General features: G+C 43.8%; 1 protein-coding gene across 4 annotated transcripts in view; it reads right to left on the reverse strand.

The window, feature by feature from the left end:
* Positions 1 to 11673: 11673 nt before the first annotated feature.
* clstn1 (calsyntenin 1) overlaps positions 11674 to 16471 on the reverse strand; it is a 130063-nt gene continuing 125265 nt past the window's right edge. For all 4 annotated transcript variants that reach the window (XM_072477901.1, XM_072477899.1, XM_072477900.1 and 1 more), the window contains one exon: positions 11674 to 16413. In XM_072477901.1, coding sequence (XP_072334002.1) covers positions 16219 to 16413 — 195 coding nt within the window. In that variant the 3' untranslated portion in view covers positions 11674 to 16218. The remainder of the gene's footprint in view (positions 16414 to 16471) is intronic.

Raw genomic sequence — 16471 nt, forward strand, 5'->3', positions numbered from 1 at the left:
ATTTTCATTTTCACTTTTTAAATAAATTTAGAGTACACACTTATTTTTTTCCAATTAACGAGGCAATTTATCGTGGCCAATCCGCCTACCGTGCACATCTTTGGGTTGTGGGGGTGAAACTCGCGCAGACACGGGGCGAATGTGCAAACTCCACACGGACAGTGACCTAGGCTGGGATCGAACCCGGATCCTCAGCACCGTGAGGCAGCAGTGCTAACCACTGCGCCACCGTGTAGCCCATCATTTTTTATTAAGCGTTAGGATGTGTTCTCTTCCAAGGGTAGGGGTGGGGGTGGGGGACACATCAATTTCCAGAGCTCCCAATTCAGCAAAAGAAAGATCTTGAAGATGTGCCCATCACACCGCAGGATGATCTTCACAAACATACGGGACCTCACAATCACCAGCCACGGCAGCTCCCCCACTCTCGGCTTCTGCCTTAAGGACCTGTGTGCTCTATCCACCTTGTCCAGCATCCCCCTCTGCCATCCACCCCTATGCCAGCACTCTTGAGATGTATCTTGTGGCACTCGTGCCTTCCTCACCCTCCGGCAGGCCAGCGATATGCAGATTCTGCCTTCTGGATCTGTTCTGCTCCTCTACCTTTGCCCTTAGCGACTTGCAAAAGTCCCCCAGGAGCCCCACCTCCGCCTCCGATGCCCCCACCCGATCTCGGTGGCCGGCCATCACCCTCTCCATCTCCTGGATCTGTGATCCCCGTGTCTCCAGCGATCCTTTCGATGGCCTTCGACCGATCTTCCTGCATCTCTTCTCGCTGCTGGCGGACCTCCTCTCTGAGGAACGCCATTAACTGCTCCATTCGGAGCTTTCCAACCTGCGACAACCCTTTCCCCTCCGCCATCTTTCCAATTGCTGCTGCACCACGGGTCTCCTCCAGTTCCTTGGCCAGGTCTTTAACCTTCTTCTGCCAGGTCTGATGCCCAGATATGGGGGGGGGGGGGGAAAGACAGGACTCCTCCACACCTTCAGCTACACATCCATGCATAAATTCCCCCACGTTTGGGTAAAAAGAGCTCAAATCAACGCCTCCGTGGCCACCAGCGGAAGTACCACCACATTGTTGTTCGTGGGACCCTACTGCATACAAACGGACTGCTGTGCTTCCCACATTACAGCAGTTACACCTCATTGACTCTAAAACATGGAGATGTGCAGTGGTCACAGATAGTGCTGTATAAATTAAAGTTGGTGTTTCTTTTTGCTGTTGCTAGTGTAACAATTCCCAGCTATCTTGCTGTTATTTTTCAGGTCAGCTAATAATTCCTAGGATCAGATTTTCTTTTCTAACCTTCCCAAAGACATGATCCATTCCCCCCCTGCCCCCATGTAGCGTTGTCACCAGAATTGAGCTCACGACTCGGGAAAGGGTCAAACGGTGCTCTGTAGAAACTCACTGCCGCTGGTTCAAAATCCCTCCCTAACAGCACTGTGGGTGAACCTACACCCTATGGCCTGCAGCTTCAAGAAGAGAGTTCGTCACCGTCTTCAAGGGCAAATAGAGATGAGCAATGAATCCTGGCCCAGCCAACAAAGCCCATATCTCATCAATGAAATAAAAACTCATCATCCATTGGAACATGTGTTCAACATTTGTAGTTACACGGCCAGATCTTATTTGCCAATAATGCTACTGGAGACTAAGCCAATAGTTCAAATAAGCTATCTACCATTACCCACACCTCTCGATCATGTGGAGTCAGAATTACTGCAGATATTTCATGCAGAACAAGTTGAACAGTGTTTTTTTTTTAAACCAGGGCATGAATCATCTATTTGCACAACCTCTATTAAAGCACACTTCCTTTAGCCAACTTAACAGGTTGAATGTCTTAGTAATTATCTATGCTGCTACAGGCCAGACACCAGGAAGCACGCGAGAACAACTCGCTCCTCACCCTATTTTCTCCCTCCTTTCACCATTCCTTTCTTCAAGGTTGCTCACAGCAGAAGCAGAGATCAAGCCTGCATGCCAGTATAGAGTCAAAGCTCTATCACCACACTTACAGTCGATCCCAGGTTTCGGTCTTGCGTGAAGCACCAAGGGCAATCCCTAAGCCACATCCACACAAGCCATGTGCAAATGGAAATCTAAAAACTTACCCTGTGAGGCTGTCATCACCGAGAATATATAATGACCCTGCTAGTCCAGTTTAATTATTTACACTACAAAAAAAATACTTCATAACCATCCAAATGCAAAATTATAGTTGTTGCTCTAAATCAGCCTCGGGAATGCTACATTTAGTCTAATGTATTTAAAGAACACAATTATGAACTGTGATTATTTTAATTAAAAGCAAAATGCTGCAGCTGCTGGAAATCAGAAATAAAAACAGAAAATGCTGGATAGATTCAGCAGGTCCGGCAGCAACTGGGGAGAGAAACTGAGTTAACGTTTTGGATCTAAATGATCCTTCTCAGACCTGCTGAGTTTATCCATCATTTTCTCTTATGATTCTTTCAATACGATTTAAGATTCAATTTTGAATTAAGGTCCCCACAGTCTTTTACATAGCTAAGTACAGGGAAACAACATTAGGAATGAGTTCAATGATCTCCCCCCTGCAGGCCTCATTGGAGCAATTGGCAATCGGGCTCACAGAAGATTTTCTATTGGAATAGACAACTCACCTCCCCAAAGTTGGTTGACACAAAGATTGGCCGGGTGGTTAACAGGGTGATTTGAGTGTCTTGGGTTGCAGGAAGATATAAACAGGATGGTCAAATGGGAAGAAAAGTGGCTGATGGAATTTAACCCTGAAAAGTGTGAGATGATACACTTTGAATACTTCCTTGTCAAATTACTCCTTGAATGAATGAACGGGAAGTTCCGATGAACAAAGGGACCTTGGCATGCTTGTCCATAAATCTCGGAAGGCGGGAGGGCAGGTTAATAGGTGGTGAAAATGGCATTTGCTTTCATCAATTGAGGCATAGATTACAAAAGCAGGGAGGTTGTATAGAAATTGAGGTCACAGCTGGAGCACTGTGTGCAATTCTGGTCACATTATAGGAAGGATGTGATTGCACTGGAGGGGGTGCAGAGGAGATTCACCAGGATGTTGCCTGGGATGGAACATTTCAGTTATGAAGAGAGGTTGGATAGAATTGGGTTGTTTTCGTTGGAGCAGAGAAGACTGAGGGGCGACCTGATTGAGGCGGACAAGATTATGAGGGGCATGGACAGGGGGGATAGGGAATAGCTGTTCCCATTAGTTGAAGGGTCAATCATGAGGGGACCCAAGTTCAAGATGAGGGGCAGGAGGTTGGTGGGGGGGGGGATTTGAGGAAAAACCTTTACAGAGGATGGCGACGGTCTGGAATAAACAAACAAACAAAGAACAAAAATGTACAGCACAGGAACAGGCCCTTCGGCCCTCCAAGCCCGTGCCGACCATGCTGCCAGACTAAACTGCAATCTTCTACACTTCCTGGGTCCGTATCCCTCTATTCCCATCCTATTCATGTATTTGTCAAGATGCCCCTTAAATGTCACTATCGTCCCTGCTTCCACCACCTCCTCCGGCAGCGAGTTCCAGGCACCCACTACGCTCTGTGTAAAAAACTTGCCTCGTACATCTACTCTAAACCTTGCCCCTCTCACCTTAAACCTATGCCCCCTAGTAATTGACCCCTCTACCCCAGGGAAAAGCCTCTGACTATCCACTCTGTCTATGCCCCTCATAATTTTGTAGACCTCTATCAGGTCGCCCCTCAACCTCCTTCGTTCCAGTGAGAACAAACCGAGTTTATTCAACCGCTCCTCATAGCTAATGCCCTCCATTCCAGGCAACATTCTGGTAAATCTTTTCTGCACCCTCTCTAAAGCCTCCACATCCTTCTGGTAGTGTGGCGACCAGAATTGAACACTATACTCCAAGTGTGGCCTAACTAAGGTTCTATACAGCTGCAACATGACTTACCAATTCTTATACTCAATGCTCCGGCCAATGAAGGCAAGCATGCCGTATGCCTTCTTGACTACCTTCTCCACCTGTGTTGCCCCTTTGAACCTGTGGACCTGTACTCCTAGATCTCTTTGACTTTCAATACTCTTGAGGGTTCTACCATTCACTGTATATTCCCTACCTGCATTAGACCTTCCAAAATGCATTACCTCACATTTGTCTGGATTAAACTCCATCTGCCATCTCTCCGCCCAAGTCTCCAAACAATCTAAATCCTGCTGTATCCTCGGACAGTCCTCATCGCTATCCGCAATTCCACCAACCTTTGTGTCGTCTGCAAACTTACTAATCAGACCAGTTACATTTTCCTCCAAATCATTTATATATACTACAAAGAGCAAAGGTCCCAGCACTGATCCCTGTGGAACACCACTGGTCACAGCCCTCCAATTAGAAAAGCATCCTTCCATTGCTACTCTCTGCCTTCTATGACCTAGCCAGTTCTGTATCCACCTTGCCAGCTCACCCCTGATCCCATGTGACTTCACCTTTTGTACTAGTCTACCATGAGGGACCTTGTCAAAGGCCTTACTGAAGTCCATATAGACAACATCCACTGCCCTACCTGCATCAATCAACTTAGTGACCTCCTCAAAAAACTCTATCACGTTAGTGAGACACGACCTCCCCTTCACAAAACCATGCTGCCTCTCACTAATACGTCCATTTGCTTCCAAATGGGAGTAGATCCTGTCTCGAAGAAGTCTCTCCAGTAATTTCCCTACCACTGAAGTAAGGCTCACCGGCCTGTAGTTCCCTGGATTATCCTTGCTACCCTTCTTAAACAGAGGAACAACATTGGCTATTCTCCAGCCCTCCGGGACATCACCTGAAGACAGTGAGGATCCAAAGATTTCTGTCAAGGCCTCAGCAATTTCCTCTCCAGCCTCCTTCAGTATTCTGGGGTAGATCCCATCAGGCCCTGGGACTTATCTACTTTAATATTTTTTAAGACACCCAACACCTCGTCTTTTTGGATCTCAATGTGACCCAGGCTATCTACACACCCTTCTCCAGACTCAACATCTACCAATTTCTTCTCTTTGGTGAATACTGATGCATGGTATTCATTTAGTACCTCGCCCATTTACTCTGGCTCCACACATAGATTCCCTTGCCTATCCTTCAGTGGGCCAACCCTTTCCCTGGCTACCCTCTTGCTTTTTATGTACGTGTAAAAAGCCTTGGGATTTTCCTTAACCCTATTTGCCAATGACTTTTCGTGACCCCTTCTAGCCCTCCTGACTCCTTGCTTAAGTTCCTTCCTATTTTCCTTATTTTCCACACAGTCTTCGTCTGTTCCCAGCCTTTTAGCCCTGACAAATGCCTCCTTTTTCTTTTTGACGAGGCCTACAATATCTCTCGTTATCCAAGGTTCCCGGAAATTGCCGTATTTATCCTTCTTCCTCACAGGAACATGCCGGTTCTGAATTCCTTTCAACTGACACTTGAAAGCCTCCCACGTCAGATGTTGATTTACCCTCAAACATCTGCCCCCAACCTAGGTTCTTCAGTTCCTGCCTAATAATGTTATAATTAGCCTTCTCCCAATTTAGCACATTCACCCTAGGACCACTCTTATCCTTGTCCACCAGCACTTTAAAACTTACTGAATTGTGGTCACTGTTCCCGAAATGCTCCCCTACTGAAACATCTACCACCTGGCCGGGCTCATTCCCCAATACCAGGTCCAGTACCGCCCCTTCCCTAGTTGGACTGTCCACATATTGTTTTAAGAAGCCCTCCTGGATGCTCCTTACAAACTCCGCCCTGTCTAAGCCCCTGGCATTAAGTGAGTCCCAGTCAATATTGGGGAAGTTGAAGTCTCCCATCACCACAACCCTGTTGTTTTTACTCTTTTCCAAAATCTGTCTACCTATCTGCTCCTCTATCTCCCGCTGGCTGTTGAGAGGCCTGTAGTAAACCCCCAACATTGTGACTGCACCCTTCTTATTCCTGATCTCTACCCATATAGCCTCACTGCCCTCTGAGGTGTCCTCCCGCAGTACAGCTGTGATATTCTCCCTAACCAGTAGCGCAACTCCGCCACCCATTTTACATCCCCCTCTATCCCGCCTGAAACATCCAAATCCTGGAACGTTTAGCTGCCAATCCTGCCCTTCCCTCAACCAGGTCTCTGTAATGGCAACAACATCATAGTTCCAAGTAGTAATCCAAGCTCTAAGTTCATCTGCCTTACCCGTAATGCTCCTTGCATTAAAACATATGCACTTCAGGCCACCAGACCCGCTGTGTTCAGCAACTTCTCCCCGTCTGCTCTGCCTCAGAGCCACACTGTCCCTATTCCCTAGTTCTCCCTCAATGCTCTCACCTTCTGACCTATTGCTCCCGTGCCCACCCCCCGCCATACTAGTTTAAACCCTCCCGTGTGACACTAGCAAACCTCGCTGCCAGGATATTTATGCCTCTCCAGTTGAGATGCAACCCGTCCTTATATAGGTCACACCTGCCCCGGAAGAGCTCCCAGTGGTCCAGATAACGGAAACCTTCCCCCCTACACCAGTTGTTTAGCCACGTGTTTAGCTGCTCTATCTTCCTATTTCTAGCCTCACTGGCATGTGGCACAGGGAGTAATCCCGAGATTACCACCCTAGAGGACCTGTCTTTTAACTTTCTGCCTAGCTCCCTGAGCTCCTGCTGCAGGACCTCATGCCCCTTCCTGCCTATGTCGTTAGTACCAATATGTACAACAACCTCTGCCTGTTTGCCCTCTACGCGTTTGGAGACATCCTGGACCCTGGCACCAGGGAGGCAACATACCATCCTGGAGTCTCTTTCACGGCCACAGAAGCGCCTATCTGTGCCCCTGACTATAGAGTCCCCTATTACTATTGCTCTTCTGCGCTTTGACCCTCCCTTCTGAACATCAGAGCCAGCCGTGGTGCCACTGCTCTGGCTGCTGCTGTTTTTCCCCGATAGGCTAACCCCCCGACAGTATCCAAAGGGGTATACCTGTTCGAGAGGGGGACAACCACAGGGGATTCCTGCACTGACTGCCTGCCCTTTCTGGTGGTCACCCATTTCTCTGCCTGCACCTTGGGTGTGACCACATTTATATAACTGCGATCTATGACGCTTTCCGCCACCTGCATGCTCCTAAGTGCATCCAATTGCTGCTCCAACCGAACCATGCAGTCTGTGAGGAGCTCCAGTTGGGTGCACTTTCTGCAGATGAAGCCATCCGGGACGCTGGAAGCCTCCCGGACCTGCCACATCTCACAGTCAGAGCACTGCACCCCTCTTTTTTTTTTTTTATAAATATTTTATTGAAAATTTTTGGTCAACCAACACAGTACATTGTGCATCCTTTACACAATATTATAACAACACAAATAACAATGACCTATTTTATAAACAAAAAATGAAAAAATAATAAATAACAAAAATGAAAACTAACCCTAATTGGCAACTGCCTTATCACAAGTAACACTCTCCAAAAATATAATTTAACAGTCCAATATATAATTATCTGTAGCAACGACCTATACATATTATACAGTATATATTAACAACCCCGAGAGTCCTTCTGGTTCCTCCTCCCCCCACCCCCACCCCCGATCCTGGGCTGCTGCTGCTGCCTTCTTTTTTCCAACACTGCACCCCTCTAACTGGCATTGCATCAATTAATTAAAATTAGAAGTTTAAAATTTAAAAAAATATTATATATATATATATTTTTTTTAAAAAGTTACTGTTAGCTATCTGTTTCCTAGCACTAGATTTCTAATATAAATGCGAAAGCTAAATATAGTACTCTCTGATCTCTGGCTTAGATACCCCTCTAAATTATAATTAAGTAATTATGTTTAATTAGTTACCAATGCTTAATTTTTTAAATTTAGTGTAGATTCCCAACCAGCCACTCAGGTCACAGCTTTTCTGTGATGTCACTTCAGTTTCCCCCCGACATACACAATTTGAAAAAGGTATAAAAGTAAAAAGGAGTAAAAATCACTTACTTACCTTCTGAGTGTCTTAGATGTTCTCAGGTTCTCTCCCTGACAGAGACTGCTCCTCCTCCTCCGAACTGCACTGCCTGGGAGGGTGGTATAGGCGGGTTGCCTCACATCCTTTAAAACGTACCTGTCAGTGCAGCCTCGGGATAAAGGGCCTCTTCCGTGATTCTGTCTGTCCATCTCTCCCAAAGCACATGTCAGGAGTGTGATGGGACACTCTCCACTTCCCTGGATGTGTAGCTCCAACAACATTCAAGAGGCTCGGCACCATCCAGGGCAAAGCAGCCCTTCCCTCGATCACTGTAAACATTCACTCCCTCACCTGATGCACAGTGACAGCAATAAGTACTATCGCATTGCACAGTGACAGCAATGTGTACTATCGCATTGCAGTGACACCAATGTGTACTATCGCATTGCACAGTGACACCAATGTGTACTATCGCATTGTACAGTGACACCAATGTGTACTATCGCATTGCACAGTGACAGCAATGTGTACTATCGCATTGCACAGTGACACCAATGTGTACTATCGCATTGCACAGTGACACCAATGTGTACTATCGCATTGCAGTGACACCAATGTGTACTATCGCATTGCACAGTGACACCAATGTGTACTATCGCATTGCACAGTGACAGCAATGTGTACTATCGCATTGCACAGTGACACCAATGTGTACTATCGCATTGCACAGTGACACCAATGTGCACTATCGCATTGCATGAACTCACCCAGGCTCCTTCTGTGACCTCCCTAATACCTTGAAGATTGGGGCAGCAGACACATACAAGTTCCCCTCTAAGCCACACACCATCTGGTTTTGAATTGTAACCCCTTTGAATTGAACTCCCCAACAGCACTTTGGGTATACTGACATCACAGAGATAGCAGCAGTACCATCTTCAAGGGGTAATTAAGGATGGCTTGGCCGAGCTAGTGACACTCGTATCCTATGAAAGAATTTAAAATAATGAAAAACTCCTGCAATGGGCCCCTATAATTGTCCCTATTATAGTGCAAATGCCATGAAGGGCCGTCCGGTAGCACGGTGTTTAGCACTGTTACTTCACAGCACCAGAGTCCCAGGTTTGATTCACGTTTGGGTCAGGGTCTGTGTGGAGTCTACACGTTCGCCTTGTGTCTGCGTGGGTTTCCTCTGGGTGCTCCGGTTTCCTCCCACAAGTCCTGAAAGATGTGTTTCTACAGGTGAATTGGACATTCTAAATTCTCCTTCAGTGTACCCGAACAGGCACCGGAATGTGGCGACTAGGGGATTTTCACAGTAATTTCACTGCAGTGTTAATGTAAGCTTGTGACAATAATAAAGATTGTTAAATAAAAGTATAAGATATACAAAACTAATGCATTGGCTGTTGAATACGAATAAAGGTCTATCAGAATGCTGTCAAACAATTTTAACTTGACAGGAAGTAAAGCTCCCTCTTATGGTGAAAAGTAGAAATTGTCCAAGGTAAGCAATCAAGTCTTTCCGTTTACATTTTCTATCATCCCCGTTGAGCAGTCCTCGCCGTTCTCTCTCTTCCCCCCCCCCTTTCCAGGTCATTTAAATGGTCGCTTCTCACATTCAACCCCAGGTAGAGTCAGTAGATGGGTACTGTTGTAAGCCTAACCTCCTTCCTCAGCTGACATCCACACAAGTTTTCCCCCAAAACCAGGTACTGGATTTAAAATCTGGATTCGCACCCGGCATTCCACCTCCTCAGCCCACGAACACTCGGACCATTGGTCATTCACTACCCGTTTCCTAGCCAAATTCAACATCAAGGGCATGGCGCAACATAGTGGTTAGCACTGCTGCCTCACAGCATCAGAGACCCGGTATCGATTCCGATCTTGGGTGACCGTCTTGTGTGGAATCTGCACGTTCTCCCCATGTCTGCGTGGGTTTCCTCTGGGTGCCACGGTTTCCTCCCACAGCCCAAAGATATGTAGCTTAGGTGGATTGGCAGTGCTAAATTGCTTCAGTGAAGATTAGGTGGGGGCATGCGCCTAGGTAGGGTGCTCTTTCTGATGATTCCAACGAAAAGTATTCAGATGAATCCTCTTCCCTTCCTTGCTAACTTTGATCTTGGATGGGCTCAGAACCCATTTCCCTTTAGAAGGCAGAGTTGAACTTCATTCCAAACAAAAACACCAACTGTACAACTCCCAATACATAACAAGAGAGCGCTTGTGAGCTCTAGTATCCCAGCTCAATCAGCTACCCGTGTGCTAGGGAGACTGTGGTGTAGCGGTATTGTCATTGGACTAGTAGTCCAGAGACCTAGAGTCTGGGAACGAATCTCACGAGATGGTGAAATTTGAATTAAAAATAAATCTGTAACTAAAAGTCGAATGATGACCATGAAAGAAATCATTGCCGATTGTCGTAAAAACTCATCTGGTTCACTAATGTCCTTTAGGGAAGGAAATTTGTCATCCTTGCCTGGTCAACATGTGACTCTCGATCCACAGCAATGTAGTTGACTCTTAAATACCCTCAGGGACAGACAATAAATGCTGGCTCAGTGCAGCCAGTGATGCCCACCTAGTGAACAAATGTTTAAAAAATGTACTCCTATTTTGCATGACGGCAAGCTTTATCAATTGATTGGGGGAAAAACTCCCGAGATCGCTCGTCTTCATTCCAGCAAGGTGGACATTAGGCCTTCAACTAGGCAGAAATTCCATTTTGGGCAACAATCTGCAATTAAAGTCTCGGAGCTTGGAAGAGGCCAGTAAACAAAGCTTCACAATTTAAGTTCAATTTCAAGTATAAACGATGATCTAATGAGTCCTCGGCTCCAGCATTATTGATCTATTATTGAAGTTGTCCATTACTATAGGGCTGGCAGGAAGTTAATGAAATCATCTATTACCACGGAATGTTCACGAGCGATTAAGGAAACAGTCATTCCTTTTAATAGGAAGTATTAATGCTCTTTCCACTGAGTGTAAACTGAGTGCAAAAGCGTGTCACTGTTTTCCTGCATTGCTTTAGTTAGCACTTTGCTCCTCCTCTTCCTGCCATTAAGTATTAGCAGCTCCACTGAAGTTAGGAAAATTGGCTAAGCTCCATAATATCAATGGCATTCCTGGGCTGGGGTATCAAGTTAGCATCAAGCGGGGAGACCCATAATTGGGAGAAAGGATCCCCATTACCAATTACATGTCCGACATGTATATGATCACATACTATGTGGCCAACATAGGGGCTGGTTTAACATACTGGGCTAAATCGCTGGCTTTGAAAGCAGACCCAGGCAGGCCAGCAGCGCGGTTCAATTCCCGTACCAGCCTCCCCGAACAGGCGCCGGAATGTGGCGACTAGGGGCTTTTCACTAACTTCATTTGAAGCCTACTTGTGACAATAAGCGGTTTTCATTTCATTTACTCCTGAATCTAAAGAGAAAATGCTGGAAAATCTCAGGTCTGGCAGCATCTGTAGGGAGAGAAAAGAGCTAATGTTTCGAGTCTGATGACTCTTTGTCAAAGATGGCTTTGACAAAGGGTCATCTGGACTCGGGCAGACCTGAGATTTTCCAGCATTTTCTCTTTTGTTTCGGATTCCAGCATCCACAGTAATTTGCTTTTATCCAGTATTTACTCCTGAATTATGGGACAATGCAACATAATGTGGGCTTCACCTCGTCATTCCATCTCTCAAAAGGCAGTAAAATAGTACACTGTCAAACGTGTGTATAGGCTAATAGATTTATTTACAGCTAAATAATGCACAGCAGTAAGACAATAGTACAATACATCAAACAAAAAAAAAATCAGTTCACAAGGGGTTAAACCATTTTTACAATGTATTTCTCACATAGATAAAGTTTTGCAGTTGAACGTCTTTTGCAGGCTGCCCGTTGTAATGTTAGGAGTTAGCAGGAGATTTCTGTCGATCTCAACTGAGCTTCACAAGTATATTCCAGATGCAAAGGGCTCTGAATAAAGAACTGCTACTTAATCACAGGCAGTAGTAGACACTTTAATTTTGTGCTAATGAGCTGCTGATATTGTCCAAGTATCTTATGTAACCACATTGAACAGCACCCAAAGGCTCTATATATCCAGTAACCTGCCTGGTTTCATTAATTGGGCTCTAGTCCCCATTTTGGTGGTGAAAAACACCTATTTGAGTCCTGCAGAACTGCATACAAAATACAGAAACTTGTCCTTCTCCCAAAACTGCTCTTTTTCAGTCATCTCAAAATTACGGTCAAAATAAAACCGTGAAATCTACAGGTGTTAAAAGAAATTGGATTGGATTTTGTTTATTGTCACGTGTACCGAGGTACAGTGAAAAGTATTTTTCTGCGAGCAGCTCAACAGATCATTAAATACATGGGAAGAAAAGGGAATAAAAGAAAATACATAATAGGGCAACACAACATATACAATGTAACTACATAAGCACTGGCATCGGATGAAGTATACAGGGTGTAGTGTTAATGAGGTCAGTCCATAAAAGGGTCATTTAGGAGTCTGGTGACAGTGGGGAAGAAGCTGTTTTTGAGTCTGTTCGTGCGTGCTCTCAGACTTCAGTATCTCCTGCCCGATGGAAGAAGTTGGAAGAGTGAGCAAATTAAAAATTTGCAGCACTGGCAAGGTCAGTAATTCCAAATTGTCCCAAGGCAGTGGTGGCCCACCTTCTTGAACTGCTGACAGTTTGCCAACCCATGTCAGAGTAGTTAAGAATCAACCACAATGATAAGGATCCGGAATTACATGTAGCACAAACCAGTAAGAGCAGCAGTTTTTCTTCCTTCAAAAAGGGCATTCATGTCCTCAGCTGGGTATTCATCACAACCCGATATCTTCATAGTAATTGTGGTGACAAAATATTAATCCTAAATCTCTCTGCACAGATGCTGTGATCTCAATGTTTTAACATTTTGTTTTATCCCATAATTATTTTTGTCCAATTTATTATTATTTTTAAACAGAAATTAAACTCTATTTTAACGATGTTTCACACTTCACTAAATGGCAGTGATGTTGCCGATAAATCTTAATGAGATCGAAACCTGGTTAAGAATTCTCACTAGTGAGTGAATGTCAATTTCAATCCACCACATTACCACTTTGTTTTATTACCCGATTGATTTGCACACAATCTCCTGAATGATGCGTTTAGATTTACTTGTGCGATATAAGCATGTTTGTACACAAATTCAGTAGCCAACATTAATGAACATTTACACATTCTACCAGAACACTCAAACTACTGTTTTAAGCATTTCAACGCAACATGGATTTGAAATAGCTGTCTGGACTGATAGCAATATTCTTAAGTTGCAGGTCATTTGTGGGAAACAATATGGAAAGAACATTGGAGTTTGAACCATTTTACACAACTATTAAAAAGACAAACACTTGCTTTAATTGTTCTTTTATTTTGACACTGTAGTGCAACAGGCAGCAAGTTTAACACCCCCAGAAATCTCACACTACACAACTCATTGAAACATGCTGGACAATATTGTAGTGTTTAGGGCTGGAAATTTATTGTAGCTCAGACTGTTCAAACTGATCTACCATACAGATCTGTGAGTAATACCCATATTGGCTACGTACAATTTATAACATGATTACACCTTGGTTAGCTTTTAACATGATAATCTTTAAGTCTAATACATTATTTACGATGACAGACAATATATGGATAGATTTCAAGTCTCATACACAACATGAACACAAGACATCTATGTCAGACAAATACTTTAAACATAGGATTTATACTTTTCCAACTTTGAAAAAAAAAACTAGCACTCGTTTAAACTTGACAAAATAAGAATCAAGTAAAACCATATTCCCCCATTGTTAGGCAATCTACAATTTAAAATTACAAAAGAATGATACTATTCCACATCCTGGATGTACATCATAAAGTTATTCTATTTGCAAAAATCAAGGCACTCCCAACCAGCTCATCTCAATCCAGTTCAAACGACGTGTTTCTGCCAGGGACAGATCCTGATCCAGAGAATGGGAGAAGATCCAAAAAGAGCAGACCTGGCTGCCAGGGGTAAAAATGGCCACAACAGGGAATTGGATGCTGTACAGCTGGTAACGATCGAAAAATCCTAAATAGTATCACAGTCTGTACTAAAGCTCGTAACTTCCATTTAAATAGGAATCTTGCATCCGTGTGTCTGGACTGGACTAGAGCTCAAACCTCAGCTTCTATCGTTAACAAATGACTCACTTAGCAGCAAGCGAACATATTTTCAATTAGTGGTATAATACGATTGGCCCACTTGGTTAGGATGCCTGCACATAACTTTTCCAATCACCCATTCTTTCTGGAACAACAGGCCAACCCTACTTTAGCTTTTTCATCACAGAGCCAAACGGGCTCTTGGAAAACTCACTACAAAGAGTGTCTTCAGATTTTTATGGAAAGCTAATTTGTGTGAAAACCCTCCAGAATTTTCAGCTTAACCAGTCGGATGGCTTAATTTCTTAGCCTTTAAGCTCGGTAACAATTATTGATATTGCCATCCACAGAGTGGCTCAAAATGCTCCTCGGAGATACCTTAGGGATGCTGGCCCTTCCATAATGCTTAAACCATATTCTCTGCACTCACAACAAGATTGTACATTTCTGGTTTCCAAGGTTTACCCTAATCAACACAGACCTACAAACTCACTGCCTCCCTCTTTCTGTTTGACACTAAAATGCTATGGTGTGCCATTTGAAACTACAACGGCAAACGCTCTCAATCAAGTAGTTCCTGGATTCAGAATGCAAGAGCTGTAGAAATGTTGCAACATTTAAAATTTAAAAAACCCTTGCAAGACTTTTCCAATTCCAAGTAATTCAAGGATAAGAAAAGGACATAAGAGCACAGGAAGTCATTAACATCCACTTCCTACCAGGTCTCACTTTTTCTTCGAGAGAAGCCAAATTCATCCCATCCCTTCTAACCATTTACACATTACCTCAGTCAAAGGTTCCATCAAAATTTGCATCAGCTACCATCTTGACAATAATTTTGACCACAAATACTCCAGAGATCCTTTTAATTTCCCCTTGTCTCCTTCAGCCGGGCCTGCTGTCTGCACCTCACCAAAGCTGCATATTTTTAGTACCTTTCTGGCAAACACTCTTTTATATCAATTAAAAATTCATTTAAAAAACATGGAGGCAGAGAACGGTTTTAGAACCAAACACGATGATTCACAAATGAGCCAATTTCTTTGTACAATTTCAACTATAATATTACCAGAAGCCAAAGTTTACTAAATGTAAACAGATAGTTTAAAACTACAGTACAATCCAATGTACAGGACCTATTTCATAGTTATTTGAAACATGTATGAGCCAACAGGGATGGTTCTCAAAGAAAGCATTTTAGAGTTTGACGAGCCCATCTCTCCCCATTGTACATCATCCATTTTAAAAGACAGTATTAGCTATGCTTGGTCTATACAGGGTCTACTTTTTGCCAGTCCCCGCCCCCCCCCGCCCCGCCCCCAAACAAAAAGAATGTAGTGAAACATTTACACAGTGGCTGCCAATTCTCCATTCTGGTTAACCTTCACTTTCATTTTAACTGACAACATAAATATTTAAAGATGGAGTTTTATGCAAAAAAAGAGCATACAGTCTTAAAAGCCTAATTATAGGTTTACGCTGCTTAAGCAGTTAACATTGCCCAAAAAGCCTTACTTCAGCTGTAACATCCGAACACACGGAAATGTAAATTACAACAGTACTATTTCATGTGGCATCAGTAAGGATGGCTTTATCGTAACACAACCAGCATATTTTAAGTATGTTGAGCAGATTTGATATAAAGCCTCAAAAGGTCAACATGAAAGATACACTGTCTCTTTAAAGTTCCGCTTTTCAAACTCAAGTCTGTCCAATCCCTGTTTTCACTACCACAAATGACATTAATTACATAATTTCAATATATTTACAAAATATTAAAAATCTTGTTATTCCTCTACATAAATCGACCTCTTCTGCAATTTTTTCCCACATGCACTAGAAAAAAATTTATGACCAGGCCAAAACCAAGCAACTTTAAACGCTACTCAATGCAATTTCTCTTTTCAATGGAAACAGAAAATAGCAAAGCTGCCTCTTAGAGCAAAGGGGACAGTCCTGAAAATTGTGTGTATTGTCTAGCTAAAGTCACTCATCAGATGACAAGAAAAAAGTGCAAGATGGTTCCTTAGGTCAGATGGAGTGAGCAACAGAGTTCTCCAAAAGCACGAAGCGACAGCAGAGAAATCAATAGGTAAGAGTTGAGTCGTCCCATTCAAGTTGCTGCTGTCGGTTCACATTCTGCTGGTCTTCCTGCTCGCCTTCTTCTTCCTCACTGCTTTCAGATTCTGCACTAGTAATGTCATCTTCCTCATCACCTTCCTCACTTTCTTCCTCTTCTTCCTCCTCTTCCTCCTCACTACTATGCTGGTCCTCGTATGTCTAGTGAGGCAACATAATAGATCAATATTACAAGGAATGTGATGACCTCTGTCCCTTC

This window comes from Scyliorhinus torazame, chromosome 16, assembly GCF_047496885.1.
Source record: "Scyliorhinus torazame isolate Kashiwa2021f chromosome 16, sScyTor2.1, whole genome shotgun sequence".
Lineage (NCBI taxonomy): Eukaryota > Metazoa > Chordata > Chondrichthyes > Carcharhiniformes > Scyliorhinidae > Scyliorhinus > Scyliorhinus torazame.